The sequence below is a fragment of the Dipodomys merriami genome, unplaced genomic scaffold (assembly GCF_024711535.1).
Source record: "Dipodomys merriami isolate MVZ:Mamm:240054 unplaced genomic scaffold, mDipMer1.0.p SCAF_24, whole genome shotgun sequence".
In the NCBI taxonomy this organism is placed as follows: Eukaryota; Metazoa; Chordata; class Mammalia; order Rodentia; family Heteromyidae; genus Dipodomys; species Dipodomys merriami.
The window spans coordinates 24501631-24529051 of NW_027203826.1; the positions used below are offsets into that span (position 1 = coordinate 24501631).

Sequence of the window (27421 nt, forward strand, 5' to 3'; positions counted from 1 at the left end):
CCCCGGCCCGGATGCCCCCCCCAGGGTGCGCGCGTGCGCGCGTGTGCAAGGGGGGGGGGGTGGCAGGGGAGAAGCAAGATGGTGTAGCTACACTCCTAGTTTTCAGATGCCTCTTCAATGTCCAGCGAGCAGGCACGCAGCTCCGGGGTCCGCACGGCCGTCCTCGTTTTCAATGCTGTTTTACTAAGATTGCAAAAGTCAGGCCGCGGTGCAGGTTTCTCACTTTCCCTTTACAGAATAAAGGCGCCCTGGGGCGCGTGGGCCCCGGGCGTCGCCTCCGCCCCAGGAGCCCCGCACCTCGCCCGCCGGGGCCTCGGCGCGCACCCGAGCCGCGGGGGCCGCGGGGGGGGGGGGGACGCGCAGCGCCCGGCGCGCCGTCGCCATGGTAACCGCGCAGGCCCGGGCCCGGCTAGCGGTGAGTGGGGGTCCCTGCGCGCCGGGGCGCGGGAGCGGGCGGGTGCCCCCGGCGGGCCGAGGCCCGACCGGCCCGGCCTCTTCCCGCCAGCCCGCTCCCGCCGGGGGCTGCGGGAAGGTGGGCCTCCGCGGCGGGGTCCGCAGCCCTCGGCGCCTCGCCCGTCCCCTCGGACCAGATCCCCGGCAGCCCTCCTTCCCCGTGGAAGCCCCCCCCCCCCGCCATCCACGCAGGCCCGGGCTGACCTCCGGCCTCGGGGTTCTCGGCGCCATGCCCCTCCCTCGCCTCCAGGCCTGGCCTTGGTTGGTTGCATCTTGCCAGCCCGGGAGAGCCTGGTGTGGGGGCCGGGAGGTGGAGGAGCGCCAGGGTGTCCTGGAGCTGGGACCGAAAATCCTGCAGAGCGTATTTATCAGACAGACAGACAGACAGAGAGAGAGAATGCCATAGGAGAGAGAGAGAGAAAGAGAGAGAGGAGAGGGGAGGGAAGGGGAGGGGAGGGGATGGGAGGGAATATTCAATGGGCTTAAAAGGTCTTTCCCCATCTCCCGATTGCCTCCAGGCGGTGGTTTGTCGTCTTCCTCCCGGAGACCCCTGCCACCCTCTCCTGACGCCTCACGTCTCCTGCAAAGCCTGGATCCTCCCATCCTCAGCCCAAAGTGGATGCTCAGCCTCCCCCCGACCCCACCCCCCATTAAGGCATCCTTTGCACACCACCCTTGGATCCTTCAGTTCACCCTGGCATTGTTGATTTGGGCTGAGAAATCAAATGGATTCGGGACCATGACCATTTCTACCCTGACTAACCTCTGATTTGTTATTACCCCAAATAACATATCTTTTTTTCAAAACTTTTAGTACTGGGATGTGAGCTCAGGGCTAGAGCTTGCTAGACAAGTGCTCCACTACTTACGCCATGTCTCTAGTTCTTTTTGCTTCAGGTATTTGTCACAGAGAGTCCTTCATTGCTGAGATTACAAGCGTAAGCGACCTTGGTTGGCTGAATTTTCACCAACATGTTCTGTGACTTCTGACCTTTCTCTGACCTTTGCTGCAGGATGTGATCCTTGCTAATGACTCCATACTTACTCTCATAAACACTCGTACTGGACTATTCTGCTGATTGATGAACAAACATTAAACAGTTCGAATGAACTGGTAAGTTGCCATATGTCTCCAAATGAAGGTGAGGTTTCTGCCGGTGAAGCTATAGAGCTTTCCCTTTGTTCCCTCTGGGAGATGGGTTGAGAGGACCATCTTCCTCAGATGCGAGCATCTTCAGCTTCATAGTCTCTTCTAGGTGCTAGCCTTTGGTTAGAACTAGATACGTCTTTTTTTTTTTTTTTTTTTTTTTTTTGCCAGTCTTGGGGCTTGAATACAGGGCACGGGCACTGTCCCTGAGCTTCTCTTTTAAGGCTAGCACTCTGCCACTTAAGCCACAGTGCCACTTTTGGCTTTTTCTGTTTATGTGATACTGAGGAATCCAACCCAGGGCTTCATGCATGCTAGGCAAGCACTCTACCACGGAGCCACATTCCCAGCCCCTGCTGCATCATTCTTGTCTGGCATACAAAGTATGATAGCTTAAAATGTTAGAACTCTCTCTATTCTTGAGCTGCTATACCATCTCCATCATTAAACTTCCTATGTTTACAAAATATGTGAAAAAGTAATCTACAAGTCAGTCTTATTTAGCTTTTCCACTATTTATAATCACAGTGACTACAACAGTTTGTAAGCGCATAAACATTTATAGAAGGAAGAGATTAATGTAGGACCACAGTAGCTAGAGAAATTCTAAGATTCTACCAATTATTTATTTGTTGGTTGGTTGAGTGCAGTGCCAGGGTTGAATCCCGGGCATCAAGTGTGCTCGGTAAGCTAGACTCCCAGCCCCTAGATTCTACCAGAAGACAATGCATACTGATTATCTTTCATTCCACTCTTATGCTTTTTTCTTTCCTTTATCTCACCATAGAATCAAAGGACAGTTTTGTTTTTAGTACTCTTTGGACTGTTGCTCCTTAAAAATACCAGAAAACTATGCCCTATAGGCTGCTACCTGTTTTGCAAATGGTGTTTTCTTTAAACACAGACACATCCCATTCATTTCTGTTATGTCTGTGACTATTCTTATGTTCCACCGGCAGAGCTAAGTAGTGATACAGGAGGGCCCAGCAGCCTAAAGTATCTGTTACCTGGCCCTTTACCCCTGCTTGAGAAGCTCCATTCTCCGGAGGCTTTCATCAATATCAGCTGATCACCTTCCCATTTCATATTTTTTCTCTCTTTTTTTTTGGTCGGTTGTGGTGCTTGAACTCTGGGCTTAGGCGCTGTCCCTGTGCTCTTCAGCTCAAGGCGAGTGTTCTACTGCTTGAGCCACAGCACCACTTCTGGTTTTCTAGTGGGTTTTTATTGGAGATAAGAGTCTCACGGACTTTCCTGCCCAGGCTGGCTTTGAACCATGATCCTCAGCTCTCAGCCTTCTGAGTAGCTAGGATTACAGGCGTGACCACCGGTGCCCAGCTGATATTTTTCTCTTCACTGTTGATAACTTCCTAACATTTCACCCTGTTCATTTTCTTGTGAAACACTTAACATGACAGTCTGAAGTTATTTGTTTTCTTTGTTCATAGAATGTAAGCTACATGATCACAGGGAGTGTGTGTGTGTGTGTGTGTGTGTGTGTGTGTGTGTGTGTGTGTGTGTGTGTGTGTGTGTGTGTGTGTATTTGTGTCTGTCTGTCTGTCTGTTGTCTGACTTCTGGTCCTGGTGCTTGACTAAGCCTGGACACTTGTCCTTGAGCTTTTCGCTCAAGACTAGCACTGGGCTGGCTTCAAACCATGATCCTCAGATCTCAGCCTCTTGAGTAGGATTTCAGGTTTGAGCCACCAGTCCTGACCACAGAATTTTTTTTTCTTATGTAGAAAGTAATACAGCTGGGTATGTATAGCTCATGCCTATAAACTTAACTGCTCAGGGGGCTGAGGTCTTAAGATTGATGTTTAAAGCCAGTCAAGAAGACAAATCCAAGATACTCTTATCTCCAATTAACCACAAAAAAAGCCAGAAATAAGCTGGGCACCAGTGGCTCACGCCTGCAATCCTAGCTACTCAGAAGGCTGAGAGCTGAGGATCATGGTTCAAAGCCAGGAAAGGGCAAGAAAGTCTATGAGACTTTTATCTCCAACTAACCACCAGAAAACCAGAAGTGGAGCTGTGGTTCAAGTGGTAGAGCATTTGCCTTGAGCTGAAGAACTGAGGGACAGTGCCCAGACCCAGAGTTCAAGCCCCATGACCGACCAAAAAAAAAAAAAAAAAAAAAAGCCAAGGGACAGCATGAGCTCTGAATTAAAAAGCCCTTGTTCGCTTCATGGCAACTGTCAAATTGCATCTCTTGTCTGTTCAGTTTGTGTACCTTGGCTTGTGAGATCAAGTATGCGACTATATTTCATTTCCATCACTAAAACCTTAAGCAACCCCTCTCTGGTTACCTACAAAAACTAAGTTCTTGCCTCTTCTTATGAGTCTATGTCATGCTTATTTTGAATGGCTTATGTTGTGTAAGGTAGCCACTTCTTCAGCCCCTAAAATGCCTTGCATTTTTAATTTGGTACTTTTAGATTCTTCTTCCTGACCTAGTGTCAGTGTCTTGCCTGTTCTGGGTGAGCTAGTTTAAAAGCCAGATTCTTTACCAACTATATGATTTCCTTTATTTCCTGTCCTTTTCCTTTACCTGTCCTTTACTCCTGGGAAACATTCTGAACCTTGTGTTCACACTAGTGTTTCCTCTTTTTTAAATAGTCATTTCAAGACAGGGTTTTGCTTTATAGCCCTGGTTTATCTCAAACTCACGATCTTCCTGCCTCAGCCTGAATTACAGGCACATTCTATCATACCCACCCCCCTTTTCTTTCCATGGTGTTTTTGTATAGGCTATTGAACTGAGAGGGGATCTTACTGGCTGTGGCCAGACTTTACCCTCAGTCTTCCTATCATGTGAGACGCAGCAAGGGGAGAGCACACGCAAGATGGATGCCTTGTACTGTTATGTGGCATATGAACCCATCCCAGCAGGACACTTCACTGCAAGGTTGCTGCTGTGTGCAGCCCACACACACTGTGAGTGCATTACAGGCGGGTGTGAATCGCGAGGGGTGGGAAGGGCACTGGGAGCCCTGGCAGAAGCTGCCTGCCACGGGGCATACCACTATAACTTATTCCGCTCAACAGCTGTGGACTGTTTTGTGGGACTATATCCCAGACTCTGCTCTTTAGTTTTCCCCTCAAGGTACTTGTTACCTTGTCATCTTTTGTGTATACTATACTTTCTCCCTTAAATTTTAAGTTGTTGAGGACAGGAGATAAATTTGATTGTCACTTCTATAATCTACATAGTATCTACATACTACTATATTAGCAAGCTTTCACTAAGTCTTACTGATTGGATTCTATCTAAATGTCACTGCCTATGTTTTAAAGTCATCATAATGTGGCTCCAATAATCCAATTATTTCTCTTTCCCCCTCCTCTCTCTTCCTCTTTCTCTCTCATATGCTGGCATTGGTATTTTAACTCTAGACCTTACAGTCTGCTTAGCTGGTGCACTACTACTTGACCACCCTCCACTTCCAGCTTTTTGCTGGTTTATTGGAGATGTTTCCCTCAGATTTGTCTGTCTGGGCTGGCTTTGAGCTGTGATCCTTAGATCTTAGTCCTCTGAGTTTAGGATTACAAGTACATGAGCCTTCCCCAGGGAGGGTCTGTTTTAGGTAGGTAGGTCTCTCTCTCTCTCCCTCTCTCTTTTTTTTTGTCAGTCATGGGGCTTGAACTTTGGACTTGGGTGCTATCCCTCAGCTCTTCAGCTCAAGGCAAGTACTCTACCGCTTGAGCCACAGCGCCACTTCCGGTTTTGTAGTGGTTTATTGGAGATACGAGTCTCATGGACTTTCTGGCCCAGGCTGGCTTTGAACTGTGATCCTCAGATCTCAGCCTTCTGAGTAGCTAGGATTACAGGCATGAGCCACCGGTGCCCGGCTTGGCAGGTCTCTCTTTCTCTTTTAATCATTTTCTTATGAATTCATCTCACTTTAATCTTTCTTCTCTTGCTATTTTTTGAGGGGGGGGGCTTGTACTCAGGGCCTGGGCACTGTTTGAACTTCTTTTGCTCTCAACTTCTTTTGCTCTACCACTTAAGCCACAGTGACTCTTCGACTTCTTCTGTGTATGTAGTACTGAGGAATTGAACCCAGGGCTTCATGCATGCTAGGCAAGCGCTCTGCCACTAAGCCACATTCCCAGCCCATCTCTTGCTATTTTTTAAAAATGTTTATATCACACATTCAGCATTTTAGGCAGGCAGCTCTCTTTAATGTTCTCTTTTAATTATTTTCTAAAGTAGCTCACTTCAATCTCTCTTTTTTTTTTGTTGGTTGTGGGGCTTGAACTCTAGGCCTGAGTGCTGTCCCTGAGTTCTCCAGCTCAAGGCAAGTGCTCTACCCCTTAAACAACAATGCAACTTCAGGTTTTCTGGTGGTTAATTGAAGTTAAGAGTCTCACAGACTTTCCTGCCTGGGCTGGGTTTGAACCATGATCCTCAGATTTAGCCTCCTGAGTAGCTAGGATTACAGGTATGAGCCACAAGCACCCAGCTTTCTCCTTCTTGGGAAAGTTTATATCACACATTTAGTATTTGGTATATACTTAGGCAATATATTTACTCATAATAGATTCACAGAAAACTTTGACAAAAGTATCTTATTTAGGGGGGGGGCGGGCAGATGGGAAGGCAGGGATGGTAAGGGGAAACAAAGGAGGAAGCAACAATGCTTGATAAGAAATGTACTCATTACCTTGCTCATGTAATTGTAATCCCTCTGTACGGTATTTTCACAATTAAAAAAACTTATTAATAAAAAAGTATCTTATTTTAGAATCATTTTCTTAACGTATTTTTCTACCATCATGTCAGTTGAATGATCAAATACTAGTTTGAAAAGATTTCTATTTTGGTCATAGGTATTTTGGGTGTTAATGGATCCAGAAGAAAGCCTTGAGTCAGACAGTACAGAAAAATCACTATCTTCCTCACAGCAACTATATGATGATGAATCCCAAGAGCCAGAGGAACTCAGCATGGAGAACCCCCTCCTACAGCCTGCTCTCAAGGGGGATGTAGAAGGTTTGCAGAAGATTTTTGAGGATCCTGAAAATCCTCATCATGAAAATGCCATGCAGTTTCTCTTGGAAGAAGACATTGTTGGGAGAAATTTGTTGTATGCCGCTTGCATGGCCGGGCAAAGTGATGTCATTAGAGCTTTGGCAAGATATGGCGTGAATCTGAATGAGCAAACCACCAGAGGTATTCATCTTTCATCTCTCTTAGGACTACATAAAGATACTATGGACTGTCTTTAAGGCTGGATAAATTACATGTGCCTGTTATATATGCATGAACACATATATGGGGCACACAGGGAAGCATATCAGTGTTGGTATACAGATTTTAGTATTAGCTATGTGATTTGGCAAGGTACCCAAGTGCTTTTTTTCTGTTTCTTCATCTGCAGAATGAATATATTTTCTTATAGGGTGTTATGAGGATTAACTAAGTAAATATAAGGAATGGTGGTTGGTACAGAGTACATTTTCACATGGTAAATTCTTAATGTCACTGTTGATTTCTTTCCTTTGAAATGGTATGACTTGGGCTGGGAAGGTGGCTCAGTGGTAGAGCGCTTGCCTTGCATGCATGAGGCCCTGAGTTTGATTCCTCAGCACCACTTAAGAAAAAAGAAAAAAAGCCGGAAGTGGCGATGTGGTTCAAGTGGTAGAGCGCTCGCCTTGAGCTGAAGAGCTGAGGGACAGCGCCCAGGCCCAGAGTTCGAGCCCCACAACCACCCCCCCCCCCAAAAAAAAGAAATGGTATGGCTTTTTAGCAGTCATTATCGTTAGCTCTTTCAATTCACTAATTTGTTTTTTGTAGACAGCATGGTCATGGTAGAAAAGTCATCTCCAGTAAATAAGGACTATGCCTTCTCTTCACTCAGATGGAAGTTTAAAAAATGATGATATATTGAACCATAAGAAAGTCTCAAATGTCAATCTGTCACATTCCTGGGTTTCTGACCACAATAAAATAAAATGAGAAAATAGTAACAAAAAGATCAGTGAGCCGACACCAGTGGCTTATGCCTATAATCACAGCCTCTCAGGAGGCTGAGATCTGGACTATGGCTCAACTCAAGCCCAGCAGAAAAGTCCATGAGACTCTGTCTCTAACCAGTCAGCAAAAATCTAGACAGGAGGCTTGACTTGAGTGGTTGAGTGGCAGCCATGAGCAAGCCAGCCAAGCGGGCGCAGGAGCCCCTAAGTGCCAGCTCCGGTACTTGTGTGTGTCTGCGATCCAGAGTGCTTCCTATTTGGAATGGCCACCTACTCAGGCTTTCAGTGCATCGTGTTTCTCCCTTGGCAGCTCAACCGCCATCTTCAGAAGGCGGGAACACGAAGGCGGTACGTGGGTGCTTCTTAGCTCCTCATTTTAATTTTATAGTTACTAAGTTCTTTGCGCCCCCAACATTCACATGTTCAACACTTAATGTCCAATGTACCAGGGGGCATGGTTCCTTGTGGGAAGTGTTTAGATGGAGCCCTTAAGCATGGATTAAAGCCATTATTAAAAAGTGCTTTGGAAGGTGGACATGGCAGTTTATGCCGATAACCGTAGGAGGTGGAGATGGGGAGATTGCAGTGTGAGGATAGTTCAGACACAAAAGTTTAGGGACCTCCATCTTGACCAATGGCCAGATGCAGGGGTGTGCACCTGTCATCTCAGCAATGGGGGAAAGCATAAATAGGGAGGATCACAGTCCAGGCTGGCCAGGACACATAGCAAGACCCTATCTCAAAAGATAACCCACACAAAAATGGCTGATGGAGTGGCTCAAGTGGTAGAGTGCCTGCCTAGCAAGTGCAAGGCTCTGAGTTCGAACCCCAGGACTGCCCAAAATAAAACAACAGAACAACAACAGAAAGCAAACCATGTGGCCACAGACCCTACATCTTAATCTCGCTTTGTTTACTTGCACCCAGCGTAGCCTTGGTAAAGGTAGAGATGCTCTGGCCTTCATCTTCCATCGCATAGTTTAGTGGCACCATTAGTGCCCTCCTCACAGGGCTGTTGGACTTAATGAAGCACACTAAAATGCCCAGTGCTCAATAGATACCACACTTTTGTTTATTCTCTGTGCTTAACTCTTCTTTAGTATAATACCTGCCTCTGTGGGTACAGTGAATTTTCATAATCCTATATTGACTCGGAATGTGTTTTGAATCTATTTACCTTCTTATGCCAGTAGCAGGATTTGGACACCATTGATACAAGAACTATACCACATCAAATGGCTCAGCCTGCTGGCCAAAGATAATCTCTCCTGCCCAGTCAGTCGTACCCTCCATTTACTACTGCTGCTTTTTTTATTTTTATTTTTTGTGCTGGTACTAGGATTTGAATTCAGCACTATGCTCTTTTGCTCAGGTTTTTTGCTCATGTCTGGTGCTCTACCATTTGAACCATGCCTCCAGATCAGCAATTTGTCTGTTAATTGGAGCTAAGAATCTTGAAGAGTTTTTTCTACCCAGGCTGGCTTTGAAATGTGATCCTCCAGGTCTCAGCCTCCTGAATCGGAAGAATTATACGTGTGAGCCACTTGCATCCAGCTGTTTCATTGTTTTCTAAGTAAGCATCTTGGAACTGGTTTCCATATGGGGTTGGATTGAATTTGCACCTTCCATCCAGAGAACCAGGGCTGTGTTCTCCTTGGGATGCTGGGAAATGCCCAAGGTTGGGTTCCTAGCACAGATGATACCAGGCAGGCAGAAGGTAGACAAGAACTACCAGTCACCTCTCAGTATAAATAACTCTTCCGTGAGGGACAGCAAGGGAACACAAGTGTTAGTGAGAGGTACAAAGAGAGCAACCACATCTTACTTGCCTTGCTAGGATTGCTAGTTGCTTTCTTGGTGGTAGATCCCCCATTTAAGTTAAAATGATGATTTTTGGTCTTTTTTAGTTTTTAAAGCAGCCTGAAAAACATGTAGAAGCACATGCCATATTTACCACCCTGACAAGGATACTATCCCATTCAATTGCCTCAGAAAGTCTAAGATACTTTCTAATTTGGTAGTTCATAATTTCAGCTTTAATTCAAAAGGTTAATCTCCAAACCAAAGCATACAGTTGGAGTAATTTCTATGATAGTGCTAACAGTAGCGCCAGAGTAATTAGGGTTCCATGGAAATTCCTGGAAACCCTAGCATCAGGTTGATCCAAAACAGATTGACATCTTCCTTAGCTCATGTTGAGTTGCTCAGACTTCAGACTGCCTGGGTTGGGTATTTTGTGTTCATCATTCTTTGGCTGTATTCCTTGGGCAAATTTCTTTACATCTCTGGACTTCAGTTTTCTTATCTGTAAGATGAGAATCACAATAATTCTGACGCTCTAGAGCTTATAAAGTTAACTGAGTTTGGGGCTGGGAAGGTGGCTCAGAGGTAGAGCGCTTGCCTTGCATGCATGAGGCCCTGGGTTCGATTCCTCAGCACCACATAAGCAAAAAGAAAAAAGCCGGAAGTGGCGCTGTGGCTCAAGTGGTAGAGCGCTAGCCTTGAGCTGAAGAGCTGAGGGACAGCGCCCAGGCCCAGAGTTCAGGCCCCTTGACAGGACCAAAAAAAAAAAAAAGTTAACTGAGTTTATGTAAAGCACTTAGGGTCTCATTCAGTATTCAGTTATAATCTACTGTCTCACATAGTCTACAGTAATGTATAGATGAACCTTTGACTTACAGTGGGGTCATGACCCAGTTCTATTAGCAAAGTAATGTAAGTGGAAAATGTACTTACTATATCCAGCCTACTCACTGGAGATTATCCACCCTCTGCCTTTGTGATTGTGAGGCTTCCTGGGAACTGTGTTCACTTTTGCTTTTCAGCATCTCAGGAGAGTATCAGACTTTTTTTTTTTTTTTTTTTTTTTTCTGGTCTTAGGGCTTGAACTCGGGGCCTGGGCTCTGTCCCTGAGCCTCTCTGTGTTCAAGGCTAGAACTCTACCACTTGAGCCACTGCACCACTGCCAGCTTTTTCTGAGTAGTTTATTGGAGATAAGAGTCTCATGGACTTCCCTGTCAGGGCTGGCTTCAAACCGAGATCCTCAGATCTTAGCCTCCTGAGTAGCTAGGATTATAGGCATTAGCTACCAGTGACTGACTTAGACAATTTGAATGTCAAGATTCTGCATGGTCTCTCTCTCTCTCTCTCTCTCTCTCTCTCTCTCTCTCTCTCTCTCTCATATGTATGTATGTGTATATATATATATACATATATATATGTATATATATAATACCACTGTAAAGCAAAAACAAAAATCATGTCAGACTGTCCTAAGTTGGAGATTGTTCCTAGTCTGTTGGACCTGACCTTCTTCATTCTGCTCACTAGGGTATACACTCTTACACTGTGCTGCAGCCTGGGGTCGTTTGGAAACTTTGAAAGCACTTGTAGACCTGGATGTTGACATAGAAGCTTTGAACTTCCGGGAAGAAAAGGCTCGAGATGTTGCTGCTCGATACAATCAGACTGAGTGTGTTGAGTTTCTGGACCGGGCAGGTAAGGAAGCTCATATACTCTTAGTAATGGAAAAACATGATTAACATTTTCCCCTGTGAAATAGATATATATTTTTTTATTTTTTTGTCAGTCATGGGGCCTGAACTCTGGGCCTGGGCGCTGCCCCTCAGCTCTTCAGCTCAAGGCTAGTGCCCTACCATTTGAGCCACTGGGCCACTTCTGGCTTTTTCTGTTTATGTAGTGCTGAGAAATCGAACCCAGGGCCTCATGCATGCAAGGCAAGCACTCTACCACTGAGCCACCTTCCCAGTCCCGATAATTTTTTTAAAGTAGCACTGAGTTTTGAACTCATGATGTTGTGCTTGCAAGGTAAGCACTCTACCATTTGAGCTGCACCTATAGGCCTTGGATGTTTCATTTACTCTTTTCAATAATATATGAAATCTGCCTTTTTTCTCTTTAGCCTCTCTAATTTGCTGTTTGTCTATAACATTGCACCTAATAGGAATTGTGTATCTTGGGAGCTTATTAATATACCTACTTGTAACAGGATAACCAGTCATTTTCTATACATACAATATATGTTTAGGACTGTTTTTTTGAGACAGCCAGGCAAAATAGATTTTTCTTTCAATGTTAAAGAAATCAAGGGCTGAGAATGTGGCTTAGTGGTAGAGTGCTTGCCTAGCATGCATGAAGCCCTGGGTTCGATTCCTCAGTACCACATAAAGAGAAAAAGTCAGAAGTGGCGCTGCAGCTCAAGTGGTAGAGCGCTGGCCTGGAGCACAGAGAGGCTTGAGACAGTGCCTAAGCTCTGAATTCAAGCTCCAGGACTGGCAAAAAAAAAAGAAATAAAAAATATTTCAGTAATATATTTAATTCCCCAGATAGAAAAAATGGTAATACTTTGAAAGGATGGCATTGTACAAAAAAGAGAAATGTACTCATTACCTGATTTATGAAGTGATAACTCACTCCTCTGTACCACACCTTAATAATAATAAATTTATGTTTAAAATGTTAATACTGATAAAAAATACTTATTTAAGCCATTAATCTATTACGCTTATAATTACAATGATAATTACCCTTATGGTTTGAGAGAATTTCTAGGATGTGTCATCTTTTTCTTAACTTGTTTACTGATTACATAGGCACATTTTCATTGAGCTGTACACTTTTAATTTCTTCACCTTTCTGTATGCTTATTATACAGAAATTTTTAAAAAGCCTATGTGCTATTTAAAGTTTTGCTAATATTTTGTAATAACATCTAATGTTGTAGGAACATACACAAACTAGTGAATATGAACACATTTAACACAACATTCATTTTATATGGTTAACTGCATTTGTGCTTTTAAGCATTTACTGAATGATCCTATTGGACAGGCATAGAAGGGAATAGGGCCTGAGTGGAATCTTAGAGCTGGATGTGCACGTGGCCTGTTGGAGGACAGTGACAAGATTTCCTGACTGAAGAGTAAGCAAGTCAGAGTGTCCAGGGGCAGGCTGTAGCATAGATGGAATAATACAAGGATTTCAATACAGCTGTCTGTCTCCTATTTGAAACCTATAAGACCTTCAACAAAGTACTTAAATTCTCTGCATCTGATGTTTCTTTTCTGAGCAAAGGGGACCGTTAATAGTTCTTTCCTTGACAAGTTATGCAGCTCTCAAAGTCAAATCGTGCCCTGAAATGCCAGACCAAGGTGTTTTTGTTTTATCTTAGGAGCCACTTTAGTAAGTATGGATTCATAGAATGGAAATCCAGACTTTTTTTGGAGAAAATTTCAGTAAAGATTGTGGCAAAAAAATTACAAAGACTCTCAAAGGACTACTTTTTACCCTTAGATAAGTCCTCTTAAGGATCTCTCTTGTAATTTCCATGTTTGACTGAACTATGTTTGCATGTGCTCATGTTTCATGTACTCTGATTCCTTTCCTCGACCTCCACTCTTCTTGCTCTTTGTGTTGTTTTACTTTCTTAGGGAAAGAATGTTGGGACACCTTTTTCAGGTACTTGGTCATCATTGATGTCGTGGCCAGCAGTCTGCAGAGTATTTGATCAATGTCATAGATGGATGGACTTTCTAGGTCTTTATCAGGTTTATCTAAGGAGGCTTGTCTTCTCAGCTAAAAGGAGCAAAACAAATGATAGAGAGACTTTTATCTGAGTTCAAATTTAAACCTGCATTCTGCATATATAAACTTAAATTCTATTAAATGCATACAGCAGTTATTTATACAAGAGAAAAGTTATCAAAGAAAGTCTGAGAAGAAATGTTCTATATTATGCAAAACAAGGGTAGCTCGGTCACTGCTGTCATCAGGGAACTCTAGTGCTTTTCTATGTTTACTCTGCTGGGAGAGATGATTTGAATATTAGCACCTTGACTTCCTTTGCTAAACAATATCAACCTGAAAACCATAACCACAGGCTTTTATAAAAGAAGAAAGCACACAGGGTGAGCAAATGGAGCAGTAGTACTCACTATAATCTATGTTGAAAATGAACTGTACAACTTGTGGGTGCAAATGGGAGATGAAAAACTGGGAGAGAGCAAGGGAAGGAATCACATTGTTCAAAAAGGAATGTACTCATTACCTGTGACCTCTCTGTATATCACCTTTAAAATAAAAATAAAAAAGCATTTATAAATACACACATGTATGTGTATATATGTAAATGATGTGTGTGTGTGTATATATATATATTATATATATATATATATATATATATATATGTATATTCCAGTGGGCTTTTAGAATTGCCTCCAACTGTGGTGCCATCTATTGGCAAAGTGGGAAATTAGTTTAAAAGTTCTAGTTCTCAGAAAATTATCCAATTAGAAATCAGTTTACAGTCCATTTAAAAAGTTCATAGCAACATTTGTACTTAGCTTTTGTAGACAGGCCTAGAAAATCTTTAAGAGATCTCGTGTTCCAGCTCATTGTCTGATCATTCTATGATCTGGAACAAGAGAGCTGAGAAAGAGCAAATGACTTACCTAAGGGTCGAGACAGGTGACTTCATTTTCTACACATCATATACACTGTAGCTCACTACTTGTACTTGAAATAGGAGTAGTCTAGATGATTTTAAGGAAATTCTGATTCAGTGTACATTTGTTGAGTAGCTAATACATGCAAGATACTGTGCTAGACACTGAGAAGGGAGGAGGTTGCCGAGGGGAATAACCTTTGTTCAGAGAAGCCGATGATCTTACGTTCTAAACTCTTTGAAGTTCTATGTTTACATCAGAAATTCACCTTTTTTTGGTGTTTCTTCCATTTCATCCACAGGTAATGGATAGATAAAACAGATAGGATTAAAAAGAGAGCTTGTACTAAAATATAACTAAGGTGCAAACAACTCTGAACTATATCCATGTTAGCAAAGCTACAGAATAGTTTGTCCAGAGGGAAAGGCAGACAGTGGGATGGAGAAGCCTTAACTTTCAGATAGTGCACTTCTTCTGGAAAAATCTCCCATCCAACCTTTGTCCAGATTGTTCCATCACAAATGCAGAAGCTCTCCTTGAAAAAGCAGATAAACAACAGAGGGAAAATCAGGGCCAGGCCTTGATTAGACATCTTTCTTTCACAATTGGGAAGAAAATCTGGAGTTAATTAAAAAATTGATCAGAACAGAGCAGAAAATGCCCCATGTATTGTTCATATGGTACTTCAGTCAAGGCATTTCAGATAGTCTTGCTGATCAGCCAGATATACCCAGAAAACTATACAATGAGAATCATTGTAACATCATAGGTTATAGTGACTCAGGGAGAAGGCCAATGACATCATAAAGAACTATGCTGGAATTCAAAGGCATCACCAACCTGTTAGCTTAGGTTTTCTTCATTGTCTACCTCCCTTACTCCCTCTCTTACTCCCTCCCTTACTCCCTCCCTCCCTTCTTTCCTTCTTTCCTTCCTTCCTTCTTCCTTCTTTCCTTCTTCTCCCTCCCTCCCTTCCTTTCTTCCTTTTCTTTCCTTCCTTCTTCCTTCCTTCCTCCATCCCTTCCTACCTTTACTCCTTCCTACCTTTACTCCTTCCTACCTTTACTCCTTCCTGCCTTCCTTCCTTCCTTCCTTCCGTCCTTCCTTCCTTCCTTCCTGCCTTCCTTCCTTCCTTCCTTCCTTCCTTCCTTCCTTCCTTCCTTCCTTCCTTCCTTCCTTCCTTCCTTCCTTCCTTCCTTCCTTCCTGCCTTCCTTCCTGCCTGCCTGCCTGCCTTCCTGCCTGCCTGCCTTCCTGCCTTCCTTCTCTCTCTCTTTCTTTCTCCCCCCTTTTTTTCTTTTTCTTTTTGCTGGTACTGGGATTTAAACTTAGATATGCTAGGCAGGGACTCTACTGTGGAGCCATGCCTCTAACCCTTTTTTTTGCTCACTTCCTGTTCCCATGTGTCCAGAACTATAATCCACCTAATTTGGCCGGCCTCAACTGCAGTCTGATCTCAGCATCCCAGATAGCAGGGGTTTGGGGGTGAATCATGGACACCAGGCTTAGTTTCTTAGATTTTCTTAGAAATTGTTAATATTTTACTAGTAATAAGTTTAATGATGATACTAACAAAGTCTCAGAAATTGTATTCATATCACCTTGGTAGCATTGTGGTGTGGTGCCCTGAAGGTGGTGTGTGAGGGTTGAAAAAGGCGGCCTGGAGAAGAAGATGGTGAGGTAGCATTGTACATGACAAAAAGATGGGATCTAGGCCGTGTGTGTGGGGGGGGGGGGGGGTACAGAGGCTTGAATTCAGGGCCTGGGTGCTTTTCCTTAGCTCTTTTGCTCATGGCTGACATTCTACCCCTTGAGCCACAGCTCCACTTCTGGCTTTTTATTGGTTAACTAGAGAGTTTCGTGGACATATCTGTTAAGGCTGGCTCTGAACTGCGATCCTCAGATCTCATTCTTCTGAGTAGCTAGGACTATAGGTGTGAGCCACCTGTTCCTAGCTAAGTGTTTTGTATACGTGTGTGTGCTGATATTGGGGCTTGAACTCAGGGCCTGGGCATCATTCTTGAGCTCTTTTGCTTAAGGCTAGCACTCTACCACTTGAGCCACAGCTCCACTTTTAGTTTTTTTCTGTGGTTAATAAGTATCTCTCAGACTTTTCCTCCCTGGGCTGGTTTCAAATTGTGATCCTCAGATCTCAGCCTCCTGAGTAGTTAGGTTATAGGTGTGAGCCATGGCACCTAGCTAGGTGGTTTTTTTTTTTTTAAAGAGAAAATTAGCTTTAAATTTTTTTGTGAAGGATAAAGAATAGTAGAACAAGTAAAAGTTTGTTGGAAATACTTTTCGTTGACTCTAAGGTAGATAGTTTAATAGATAAGGTATCATTAGCATCAAGTGTAATGTTTTACATTTCTTTTGTTCTTCAAAGATGTTAGTGAACTCTAAGTATATTTTAGGTATGAGGCCCTTGTTGGATGTATGACTAGCTAGTAAAGATCTTCCCCCATTCTGTGGCCTTTCTATTTATCTTGCTAGCTATGTCCTTTGCCATGCAGAAACTCTGCAGTTTAATGCAATCCAGTTATACAGCCTTTTTTTTTTTTTTTTTTTGATTTGTTGTGTTTCTGGGTCTTAGGAAGTTTCATCCCGTGCCAAGGAATCCTGTTGTTTCCCTTATCCGTAACTTCCTGTAATATTTTCAGGGTATGTGGTCTTACATTGAGGTCTTTGATCCATTTGGAATTGATTCTGGTGCAGGGTGATATATTCAGGAACTAACTGAAGTTTTCCACGTGTTTAGCCAATTCTGCCTAGCACCATTTGTTGAAGAGGCTGTCTTTCTTCCATCCTGTGTTTTTGGTTCCCTTATCAAAGATTAGGTGGCCATAGGTCTGTGGGTTCATTTTGTGGGTCTTCAGTTCTATTCCATGTGTCCTGAGGCCTGTTCATGAGCCAGTACCAAACTGGTTTTTTTTTTTTTTTTTATAATTACGGCTTTATAACAGAGTTTGAAGTTTGGTATTGATATTCTTCCAACACTCTTCTTCCTGCTAAGGATTGTTTTTGCTCTTTGGGGGTCTTTGGTTATTCCATATGAGTTTTGGTTGTAGGGCTTGAACTCAGGGCCTGGGCACTGTCCCTGAGCTTCTTTTGCTCAAGGCTGGAACTTTACCACTGGAGCCACAGTTCCACTTCCAGTTTTTAAGTGGTTTATTGGAGATAAGAGTCTCTCGGGGACTTTTCTGCCCAGGCTGGCTTTGAACCACAATCCTCAGATTGCAGCCTCCTGAATAGCCAGGATTACAGGCATGAGCCACTGGTGACTGATTTCATATGCGGTTTTGGATTGCCTTTCTATATTATTGAAGAATGTTGTTGGGATTTTGATGGGTATCACACTGAATTTTTGGCAACACTGCCATTTCCACAAAGTTAATCCTCCCAATCCAGGATCATGGGAGATTTTCTACCTCCTTAAGTCTATTTTAATTTCCTTTTTCAAGTTTCCCAGATGCCTCTTGGTAGAGGAATGGATCAAGAAAATGTGGTATATATACACAATGGAATTCTATGCTTCCATCAGAAAGAATGACATTTCTCCGTCCATAAGAAAATGGAAAGACCTGGGAAAAAATTATATTAAGTGAAGTAAGGCAGGCCCAAAAGAAACATAGGCTGCATGGTCTCCCTCATTTGTAATAATTAGACTATATCTATCATATTCATAGCAGAGGATCATATCAGTTCAATAGCTATGTGCATATGACCATATAAAACGATGTTTAGCGAAATGAACTCCAAGAAATGGAAACGAGGTTTTTCCCTCCCTCCCTCCCTCCCTCCCTCCCTCTCTCCCTCCCTCTCTTTCTTCCTCCCTTCCTCCCTTCCTTCCTTCCTTCCTTCCCCTTTGGTTTATTCCTTGTTGGCACTGTTTTTGATCTCTGTACCCTTTGTCTTGTATATAAGGTTATCTGATTTAAGGGAGGGAAGGGGAATCACAGAAACGGTGGGACAGAGGGTGAACCAACGCAGCAATGATATTCCCTAGACACTATGTTGGAGATGAACTTTACAATTGGGAAGGGAGGAGAATGGGGGGAGGGAGTGGGAGAAAATGAGGGAGGGGGTGACATTGTTCAAAAAGAAATGTACTCATTACCTTACTTATGTAAGTGTAACCCCTCTGTACATCACCTTTGCAATAAAAAAGAGATGTTACTACATTTCGGGACCACATTGAGTGTTCCAAAGAGACCATGGCAGGTTACCCCTCTGCAGTTGCGTAAAATCACTGGGAGCAGCAATCCCCTGCACGCACACACACTCCTGCCCAGTTCTGAGTGTGTGATAACTTTGGGAGCAGCAATCCCCTGCACACACACACTCTTTGCAGAGTTCTGAGCATGTGATAACTTTACAAACAGTTGAGCATCTTTTTTTCTTTTTGTTATTATCTTTAAATAGTTGTACAAAAGTTGCCATTTAATGAAGTCGTTTATGAATACAGTGTATCTTGATTCATATCACCCCTTTCAACATTCTCACCCAGACAGGTGAGCATCATCTTTGTCCTTGTCATCCCATATACTTTTTTTTTTTTTTTTGATGGTCATGGGGCCTGAACTCCCGGCCTGGGCACTGTCCCTCTGCTCTTCAGCTCAAGGCTAGCGCTCTACCACTTGAGCCACAGCGCCACTTCCAGCTTTTTTCTGCTTATGTGGTGCTGAGGAATCGAACCCAGGACCTCATGCATGCAAGGCAAGCACTCTACCACTGAGCCACCTTCCCAGCCCCTCCCATATGTTTTTATTGTCCTCTTCTTTCAGATGCAAGACTGGCTCTGAGAAGATATATTACAAAGGCATCTCTACTACTTACAGACACAGAAAAGTGGCCAGGGAAGCTCCTGAAGGAAGACAAGGTACTGTATTATTATTATTGTTTGTTCTGAAAATCATTTGAGAATTTTGTCTTTTGTCTCGATTTTAATGGGAATACTGAGAGGCAGGGAGTGGTCTTACTGTTCCTCTTATCCCTTTTGTCCCCTACTTCTCCTTTCACCTTTTCTCTCCTTCCATCACAAACTACCAGTAAGGGAAAGTCTGATCAAAATAAATGAAGAAGTATTTAGAGTGGCATGGAGGTATGCCCACCATTACATTTGGCCGTGTGGACAGATGTTAGAAATGTTGAGTGTTGAGTGAAGAGAACCATAGGACAGTATCTATCATAGATTCGTCTCAAGTTCAAAAAAAGTTCAAAAAGAGCTCAAATGGTACTATTTGGGATACCTACATGTGGGGTTCAGACTATTAAAAAGCAAAGCCACGGGATATATGTAGATTTACGCAGTAGAGGTGGGATGGAGGCTGGAGTTAGGTTCATACTCATTTCATTATTTTGCTTCAAAACATAGTAAATAGACATTTTAGCCTACGGGTATATATACATATATCACATATTTTAGTGCTTCATAATTTCCATAATGTGGGTAGAGAGAAACAGATATAAACACAGCAAATTGTTAAGCCAGTTTGCCATATTACTATATCCAGGTAGTGCCTGTGGATGTGAATGAAAATATATTCCAGGACTGGGCACTGGTGGCTCACTCCTGTCATCCTAGCTTCTCAGGAGGCTGAGATCTGAGGATCACAGTTTGATGCCAGCCTGGGCAGAAAAGTCTTTGAGACTTGTTCCTTCAGTTAACCACCAAAAAGCTGGTGAGCCTCATGTGGCTCTAAAATTAAATATGACTGAAAATCCAGTTCCGTAGTCCCACTGAGCGGGACAGTTGTCAGTAGCAAGCGGTCGCTCCTGTCTGTGCGGCATCTCACCCCCAAACAGGGTGCTGCTGGGCCACGCTGGTTTGGAGACACTGCAGGATGTTATTTTTCAATAAGTAAGTGGAAAGTAAGCACACTATTTGTGTCTCTAGAACACCATCATCAATGTATGCCGGGTAAAGAATGAGTGGCTGGAAACCCATCCAGAAGCTTCCGTTAGTGAGCTTTCAGAGCAGAGACAGCAGATGGAAGATATTGTGACTCCCATTATTATAAAGCTGTCTACCCCACGTAAGTCTTGAATAAAAAGATTTGAGTGTGGGGCTGGGAAGGTGGCTCAGTGGTAGAGCGCTTGCCTTGCATGCATGAGGCCCTGGGTTCGATTCCTCAGCACCACATAAGCAAAAAAGAAATAAGCCGGAAGTGGCGCTGTGGCTCAAGTGGTAGAGCGCTAGCCTTGAGCTGGAGAGCTGAGGGACAGCACCCAGGCCCAGAGTTCAGGCCCCACGACCGGACCCAAAAAAAAAAAAAAAAAAGATTTGAGTGTCACAGAAGAGGAAAATTCAGTTTAATGATTTAATGATGTCACTTCTGGTATAGTGTGATTTTTCACAGTCTCCATTAAGTAGTCATTAACTTTGTCCAAACCCTAATCCATAAGAGCTTGGGGTCCAGCTTCCCTAGTGTCCATTAGTAAGAACTAATAATCAGTAACAGTAAGAACTAATATAAATGCCTCAACTTGATAGCATCCTCAATCACTGTGATTACCATGCTTTTGATTTGGTATTTCCTGAATCAGGATTTTGCTGTGTAGGCCAGATTAGCTTGGAACTCATGATCCTGCCTCAGCCTCCTGAGTGTTGGGACTACTGGTGCACCGCATGTAGCTAGTTTATGTCTTTGGTTTTAACCAATGACTTTCAACTCAGAAAGCATGTCTTCTTGGGAGTTACTGTGATGGAATCTGAAAAAGAACTTTGAGCATATATAGTATACTTGGGACAAAGCCTGTTGTGGAAATGCCAGCTTGAGAATGGAGCAGGTGCACGGACCAGAATCTCGGAGGCAAGCATATTTAGGATTCTTTTTTTCTTTTTTTAAATAACAGCTTTGCTAGGTGCCTGTAATCTCAGCTACTTAGACGGAGACAGGAAGATTGTAATTTGAGGCCAGGGTAGGCCAAAAGTTAGTGAGACCATCTCAGTAACAAAGCTGGGTATTATAGTTTTGAATGCCAGCTACGCAAGAATCATAGGTAGTAGGATTCTGGTCTGAGACCAGTTCAGGCAAAAATGCAAGACCCTATCTCTAAACAATAACCAAAGCTAAAAGGGCTGGGCATATGATTAAAATGATAGAGTACTTGCCTATTAAGCACAAAGTCCTGAGTTCAAAGCGTAATATTGACAATAAAACTCCCTAGTTTTACTGAGAGATGATTCTCATAAAATCCACTTTTTCAAAGGGTCCAATAGTGGTTTTCAGTGTATACACAAACCTTTGTCATTCTCACCATTATCTATTTTTAGCACTTACCCCCCAAAACCCTATTCTTATTAGAAAACCCTTCCCATTCCTTTCTCCAAATCCTGGCAATCATTAATTTACTTTCTATCACAGTGGATTTGAATGTTCTGAACTTTTAATAAATAGAATCATAAAAAATTTTCTTGCATTTTGTAGTTGGCCTCTGACACTAAGCATAATGTTTCAAAGGTTCTGTCATGGTGTAAAATGTATAAAGCTTCATTGCTCTTCATGACTGAATAATATTACTCCAGCTAGATACAAATTTGATCCATCTATTGGTCAATGTACATGTGGCTTTCTACTCTTGGCTTTTACAACTAATGCTGCTACAAGCCTCTGTGGTCTCATTTTTGTATGGCCCCATGTTTTCACTTTTCTTTGGCATATAAACAAGAGGCATTTCTGGGTCAGATAGCAACTGAGCCTTTGGAGGAGCTGCTAAACTGTTTTCCACTTCCCATTCCCACCAGCAGCACGTGAAGATTCCAGTTTCTCCACCTCTTTGTTGACATTTGTTGTTGCCTAAAATTTTCTTAGGCATTATAGTGAGTGTGAAATTGTGTCTTACTGTAGTTATTACTTGCATTTCCATGAGTACTAATTATTTAAAGCATCTTTTCATATGTTTGTTGGCCAAGTGTATATATTCTCTGGTGTTATGTCTGTTTTAATTCTAATTGTGTGTGTGTGTGTGTATGTGTGTGTGTGTGTGTGTGTGTGTGTGTGTGTCTGTATGCAGGGTCTTCTGCTTGCTAGGTGAGTACTTTGCTGCTGAGCTACATCCCAGCCCTAATTCAGTGTATTTTTAAATTACTTCTTGGGTTGGTGATGAAGCTCAGTGGTAGAGCATCTTCCTTGAAAGCATGCGTGAGGCTCTAGGTTCAATCTTATTGTTCAATTGGAAGGGTTCTTTATGTATTCTGGGTGTTAATCCTTTATCAGACATACAATTCTGTAACATGTCCCATTCTTTTTCTTCCTTATGTCTGTAATACAATAGACTTTACTTTTGATGAGTTTCCTTTCCTTTTTTTTTTTCTTTTTGGTTGTTAGTATTGTACCTCAGAACCATTTTCCATTTCAGTATTATCAACATTTAATTCGACATGTCCTCTAAGATTTTTAAAAGTAGTTTTAGTTGTTACGTTTCAAGTAATACATTTGTGATACATTTTACATTATTTTTTGTGCATGGTGTGAGATGAGAATCCAACTTTATTCTTTTGCACGTGGAAATGTAGTATGTAGAGTCTTAATGCTTATAAAAGGGGCCATAGATTTTAAGAGATTAAGAGACAGTTTAGGTAGTGTGACAGGGACCAAAGTGTCAAGAGAAAGCACCATGATGGCAGAGGACTGCTGTCCTGATGCCAGGAAGGAGTGTGGAGGAAACGGTAAAACGGTAGCTCAGTGCTTCCTCAGGCCTGGGCATGAGCAGTGGTCAGGCCCCGCCTAGTGGGCTGCACACCAGTCTGTCTCAGCACTTGGGAAGCTGAGGCAGGAGGATCTTGAGTTTAAAGTCAGGCTGGGCAAAGTTAGTGAGATCTTATCTCAGAAACAAAATAAAACACAAAAAGATCTGGAAGCATGGCTTATGTAGTAGAGCATTTGCCTAGTATGTGAGAATCCTTGGGTTCAGTCCTTAGTATTAAAAATTAAAAACAACAACAATTTAGGCTTCTTGGTATGACACATTGGAGAAAGAAGAGAGCAGAGAAAACAAGGGGAATAGTCTCGCAGTGAGATGACTCAGGCTGGAATTACTGATGAGACAGTCACTTCGTACCTCCCTCTCCCACCATGACCGTCGGGCGAGCCTCCCCACCCCGCCCCCCCTTTCTCAGCTCTACAGAAGAGGTGCCTTTCTCCCTGAAGCCATATAACATACCTTCCTATCACAGGATGCTATGTTGGGTCTTCGTGCAACCTGTCGGAATTGTTCTCCATTTTACCTTGAAGAAATAGATGAGCGGTTCAGCAATTGATGCAAAGTTTCTCATCAATGACTGAACTAGCCACAATAATACTGAGCTCATGGGAGATATAACCTCACAGCTGTACACATTTAGAAAAAAGAATATTTGAATCAGTAAACCAGCAATCATGGTGTTTAATTAATGGTTGGCTCAAGTTGGGACATAATGACTTTGTTGTATGCTTGTTGTTTTGAAAAAACTGGCTGCTATGTTCCGTATCACCCCCTAAATATAATTTTAAAATCTGTTTCCTTTCAGGTCCGGTAAAAAGTGCCAAATCTGCAACCTAACAGTGATCAGAAGAGAAGTCAAAATTATACTGAGCACACCCTTTGTAAAAGCCTGTATTTTCTTCTAGTAGCAGGAAAGTCAAATCTATTCATGCCAATTGGAGTCAAGAAAAATAGATGTTTTATAAAAATATTTCAAGTACTAACTTCAGCACCCTTACTTTGTTTTACCTGTTCAGCCTGTGGTCTAATCTGGAACAAGAAAATATTAAGAATTGTCTTCTGGTTATTAACTATTACCTTTTTGGTCCAAATTAAAATTCACTTCTAAGGTGGAGGAGGGGTATAGTTTCTAGGTAAAAGTCTTGTTTATCTTTAACTTCTATTTATCTTTAAATTAACAAAAGTACATTCTGAGTAGTTGTATATGTAGAAGCTGTTCCATACTCTAGGTTTGGCAGTGTTAATTAACGCTGTACCGGAACCTATGCCATTTCTTCTCCTGTCCTATTTTCAATTTCTTAATTTATTTCCCTCTTTATTTCTTTCCTTCTTTCTTTCTTTCTTTTCTTTCTTTCTTTGACTTAGCCACCATAATTAGTCACATATTGATCTTTTTATTTTAATTGTGAAAATACTGTACAGAGGGGTTACAATTACATGGGCAAGATAATGAGTACATTTCTTATCAAGCATTGTAGCCTCCTCCTTTGTTTCCCCTTCCCAGCCTTTCCCATCCTCCCCCTGCCCCCGCACCCAATCCTACCCCCCCACCCCGCACCAAAGTTGTAAAGTTCGTTTCGACATAACAACTTGTACATCTCATTGTTGCAATGGGTCCACATGTATCCCTATTTTTTTTTATTATTTATTTTTGTTTAAATTTCCTATTGATATTTTGTTTTGGTTGGTCATGGGGCTTGAACTCTGGGCTTGGGCGCTGTCCCTGTGCTCTTCAGCTCAAGGCGAATGCTCTACTGCTTGAGCCACAGCGCCACTTCCAGTTTTCTAGTGGTTTATTGGAGATAAGAGTCTCATGGACTTTCCTGCCCAGGCTGACTTCAAACTGCGATCCTCAGATCTCAGCCTCCCGAGAAGCTAGGATTACAGGCGTGAGCCACGTGCGCCCAGCTTCCTATTGATAATTTTTAAACGTCTGTTTTCTAGCCCCTGAATGTTCTGTTACTTTGTGACTTCCTTGAAAAGATTTATAGAAAAGGAAATGTTTAAAACAACAGCTTATTTTCTTGTTCTTACAACTTCCTCCTCGTCTTGCTCTGCAAGCTAGCCTTTCATTCTTGAGGAGAGGGAAAATGAATATGCAATTCAGCAATACTTTATCCTTGACATTTTCCCTCAGTTTTGAGATAATCCTGTTTTAAATGTCTCCCACACTTTATAAAGTTTTGAGTTTTTTTTTTAATACTGCATGAGCAAATGAGTTTCAATTTCCTTTACATAGAAGTGTAGGCAATAACTCTCACCCCTTCTCTGGCGGCTGCAGTGGGTGTTTACGAGCTGTGGAGCAATAAGGTAGTCTGCATTGTTCTGGTCTCTGAGTTCAGGGTATTTTCCAGTAGTCCACTTGGTTGTCTCTGCGCTCACTTTGCTCCTTTGAAGCCTTGATCATGAATAAAACATGACGTTTCCAGGTGTGAGTAGGGGAGATTCCTGGGCTTCACTTGCCAATTCCTAAGACCCCTTTTCTGGAGATCCCCTAGAATAAAAGAAACCTCTCCATTCACCTGTCTCCAGTCTTTATCAGATTTTTTCTAGCTTTTGATACATTTGCAGATACCTTATTTGTAAGACTCAGTGTATCGGCACCTTTCTGCCAATCAAGAGCCCTCTCCTGTCTCCCAATCTGCCTTTCTAACTCCTCCACCAGCTCCTCTTCTTCCTCTTGCCCCCACTGTGGGGACCTCTGAGAATTCAGTTCTGATGCTTGGTGAAGCAGTTTGTAATTCTGCACCCCCTATTACAAAGGATGAATCTTTCCTCCTTTGGGGCATGCAGAGGGCCAGTAGCTTCATTCTGAGTAATGTGAATGGTGAGGTTTTTTTGAGGGAAGGGACTTTATCTTACTTGTCATTTATATAGAGTTTATAGGATAGCAACTTAGTAAATAGTATTTGAATGAATTCACTTAGTACTACCTTAGTCATAGGACTTATTACTACCTTATTCATAGACCCCTCTCCATTACTCTTTATTCATTTATAGAGCTTGTTGGTCTTTTTAAAAGTGACTCCCAACCTACCTCCTTACCTTGCTTATTCCAGTGCCCCATTTCTGTACCCACTTCTGCAGACAAGGCCCAGGCACATCCGACGCTCTGAAGTCTCCTTGATCCTCTATTTCCCAAGCCTTCATCTTGTCATGCTATTTTTAGGGTGTGTAAACCTAGTGATTACTGAAGGATTCCTGGATCTGATTTCAAAGTTTCTTCTGACGTGAGGATCCAAACATGTATTTAAATCTAAGAAGGGAGCTATAACTTTGGTCTGTTTAGAGAGATATAGTACCTCTTGTTGCACTGAATTATAGGTAGATGCATGGAGAGCTACAACACCTCATGTTTGAAGCTCAAGTGTTGCTCTGCTGCATGCTTTTCTTGAACTTTTGCAGAGTGATTGTTTTTGAAAGCACATATTAGTATCAGGAAAACCTCCATGTAAGTGAGAGGTGGTTAATCAAGGGCTAAGTTCAGTGTTAAGGTATGATAACTTACAAACAGTGATTCCTTAGGTTTTTGTAGTGATTGGAAAAAAAAACAGTAAAAAATTAAAGGGAGGATATCCTTATGACATCATTAGGAAAACAACTACTATGTACTGTCACTACCTTTTTTTTTTTTTCCGGTCGGTTGTGGGGCCTGAACTCTGGGCCTGGGCACTGTCCTTCAGCTCTTCAGCTTTAGGCTAGCATGCTACCCTTGAGCCACAGCCCCACTTCCAGCTTTTTCTGCTTCTGTGGTACTGAGGAATCGAACCCAGGGCCTCATGCATGCAAGACAAGAACTCTTACCACTGAGCAACCTGCCCAGCCCCCTGTCATTACCTTTTAACACTAGAAAAGCAGGGAAGATATAATCTCAGCATAAGGTTTGATCCTTAAAATTGAATACATTAAACTTTATTATAGAATTTCATGTTCCATTTGTTTTTCTCATTTGACTATGTATAGTTGAACTTTTATCACAATTCAGAACCATTGTCTGCCCCAGCCTTTGAAAGCTACTGCTCTAGACAGAGCAAAGGAGGCAGACTCCGTGTTCACACAGTGGCCCTAAATTGTAAAGGACTGAGTTACTCCAGCATTCATTCTAACTTGTGGTACACTGAATTTTCCAAGATGACCCCATCTCCATCTCCCAGGCTTCTTTGATAATGTGGTGAAGTTTCCTGCCTAGTGACATGGTCTGCACCAGCCTCTGATTCCTGTGGCAGTAAGTCGCTGTGATCTCCAAGACTAGATCACAGAGGAAAATGTGGTTTCTTCCCAATTCCCCTAGGATGCTTTCTCTCTGAAACCTGTCTGTGGAGAAACCTGCAGGGAAAAGACCCGAGGCCTCAAGCCACAGGGCTGGCTGAGCTCCACGGCCATCCACTCCACCTGCCAGACACATGACTAAGTCACCCGGGAAGTGGATTCTGCCATCAAGCCACCCCATACTTCATGGAGTAGATACCAACTCTCGGCTGGGCACTGCCAAAATTACAGATTTGTGAGCTAAATAAATGAATGTTACTGTTTTAAGCTACTCAGTTTTGTTTTTGTTCGTTGTGTAACAAAATATAACATTTGTTTTGCGGCCCGAACCTGAGAAATTGACGTAACAGAAGCTACAATCTGTGTGACTTTGGCATGGGGACCGATGGTGGGTAGAAGTCGGGAAGGTCTAGA

The 27421-nt window shown here is 42.7% G+C and overlaps 2 protein-coding genes across 5 annotated transcripts; one reads left to right on the forward strand and one right to left on the reverse strand.

Moving 5' to 3' along the window:
- The first annotated feature begins 74 nt into the window (after window positions 1-74).
- Window positions 75-27278, forward strand: Ankrd45 (ankyrin repeat domain 45). Of its 4 annotated transcripts, none has more exons than XM_070034468.1 (8): window positions 75-214; window positions 1467-1567; window positions 4345-4531; window positions 6428-6770; window positions 10904-11071; window positions 18817-18911; window positions 19929-20067; window positions 23544-27278. In XM_070034468.1, exons 3-8 carry the CDS (start codon window positions 4445-4447, stop codon window positions 23573-23575), a joined length of 864 nt encoding a protein of 287 aa, XP_069890569.1. In that variant the 5' UTR covers window positions 75-214; window positions 1467-1567; window positions 4345-4444; the 3' UTR covers window positions 23576-27278. The 4 variants fall into 4 exon arrangements, with proteins under 4 accessions (XP_069890569.1, XP_069890568.1, XP_069890570.1 ...); XM_070034467.1 differs by lacking the exon at window positions 75-214 and adding an exon at window positions 225-415; XM_070034469.1 differs by lacking the exon at window positions 75-214 and adding an exon at window positions 938-1350.
- Tex50 (testis expressed 50) lies at window positions 9593-14756 on the reverse strand. Its single transcript, XM_070034471.1, has 3 exons — window positions 14306-14756; window positions 13043-13168; window positions 9593-9878 (listed from the first exon to the last, which is right to left on the reverse strand). Exons 1-3 carry the CDS (start codon window positions 14627-14629, stop codon window positions 9759-9761), a joined length of 570 nt encoding a protein of 189 aa, XP_069890572.1. The 5' UTR covers window positions 14630-14756; the 3' UTR covers window positions 9593-9758.
- Window positions 27279-27421: the final 143 nt, after the last annotated feature.

Coding starts and splice junctions, on each gene's coding strand:
- Ankrd45 (XM_070034468.1), top strand. CDS start 4,445: ATGCCTTGTACTGTTATGTGGCATATGAACCCATCCCAGCAGGACACT. Junction 11,072..18,816: donor TGAGTTTCTGGACCGGGCAG/GTAAGGAAGCTC, acceptor CTCTTCTTTCAG/ATGCAAGACTGGCTCTGAGA. Junction 18,912..19,928: donor AGCTCCTGAAGGAAGACAAG/GTACTGTATTAT, acceptor TTGTGTCTCTAG/AACACCATCATCAATGTATG.
- Tex50 (XM_070034471.1), bottom strand. CDS start 14,629: ATGTCTAATCAAGGCCTGGCCCTGATTTTCCCTCTGTTGTTTATCTGC. Junction 13,169..14,305: donor GGAAGAAACACCAAAAAAAG/GTGAATTTCTGA, acceptor TGCTCCTTTTAG/CTGAGAAGACAAGCCTCCTT. Junction 9,879..13,042: donor TGACCAAGTACCTGAAAAAG/GTGTCCCAACAT, acceptor CTCATCTTACAG/ATAAGAAAACTGAAGTCCAG.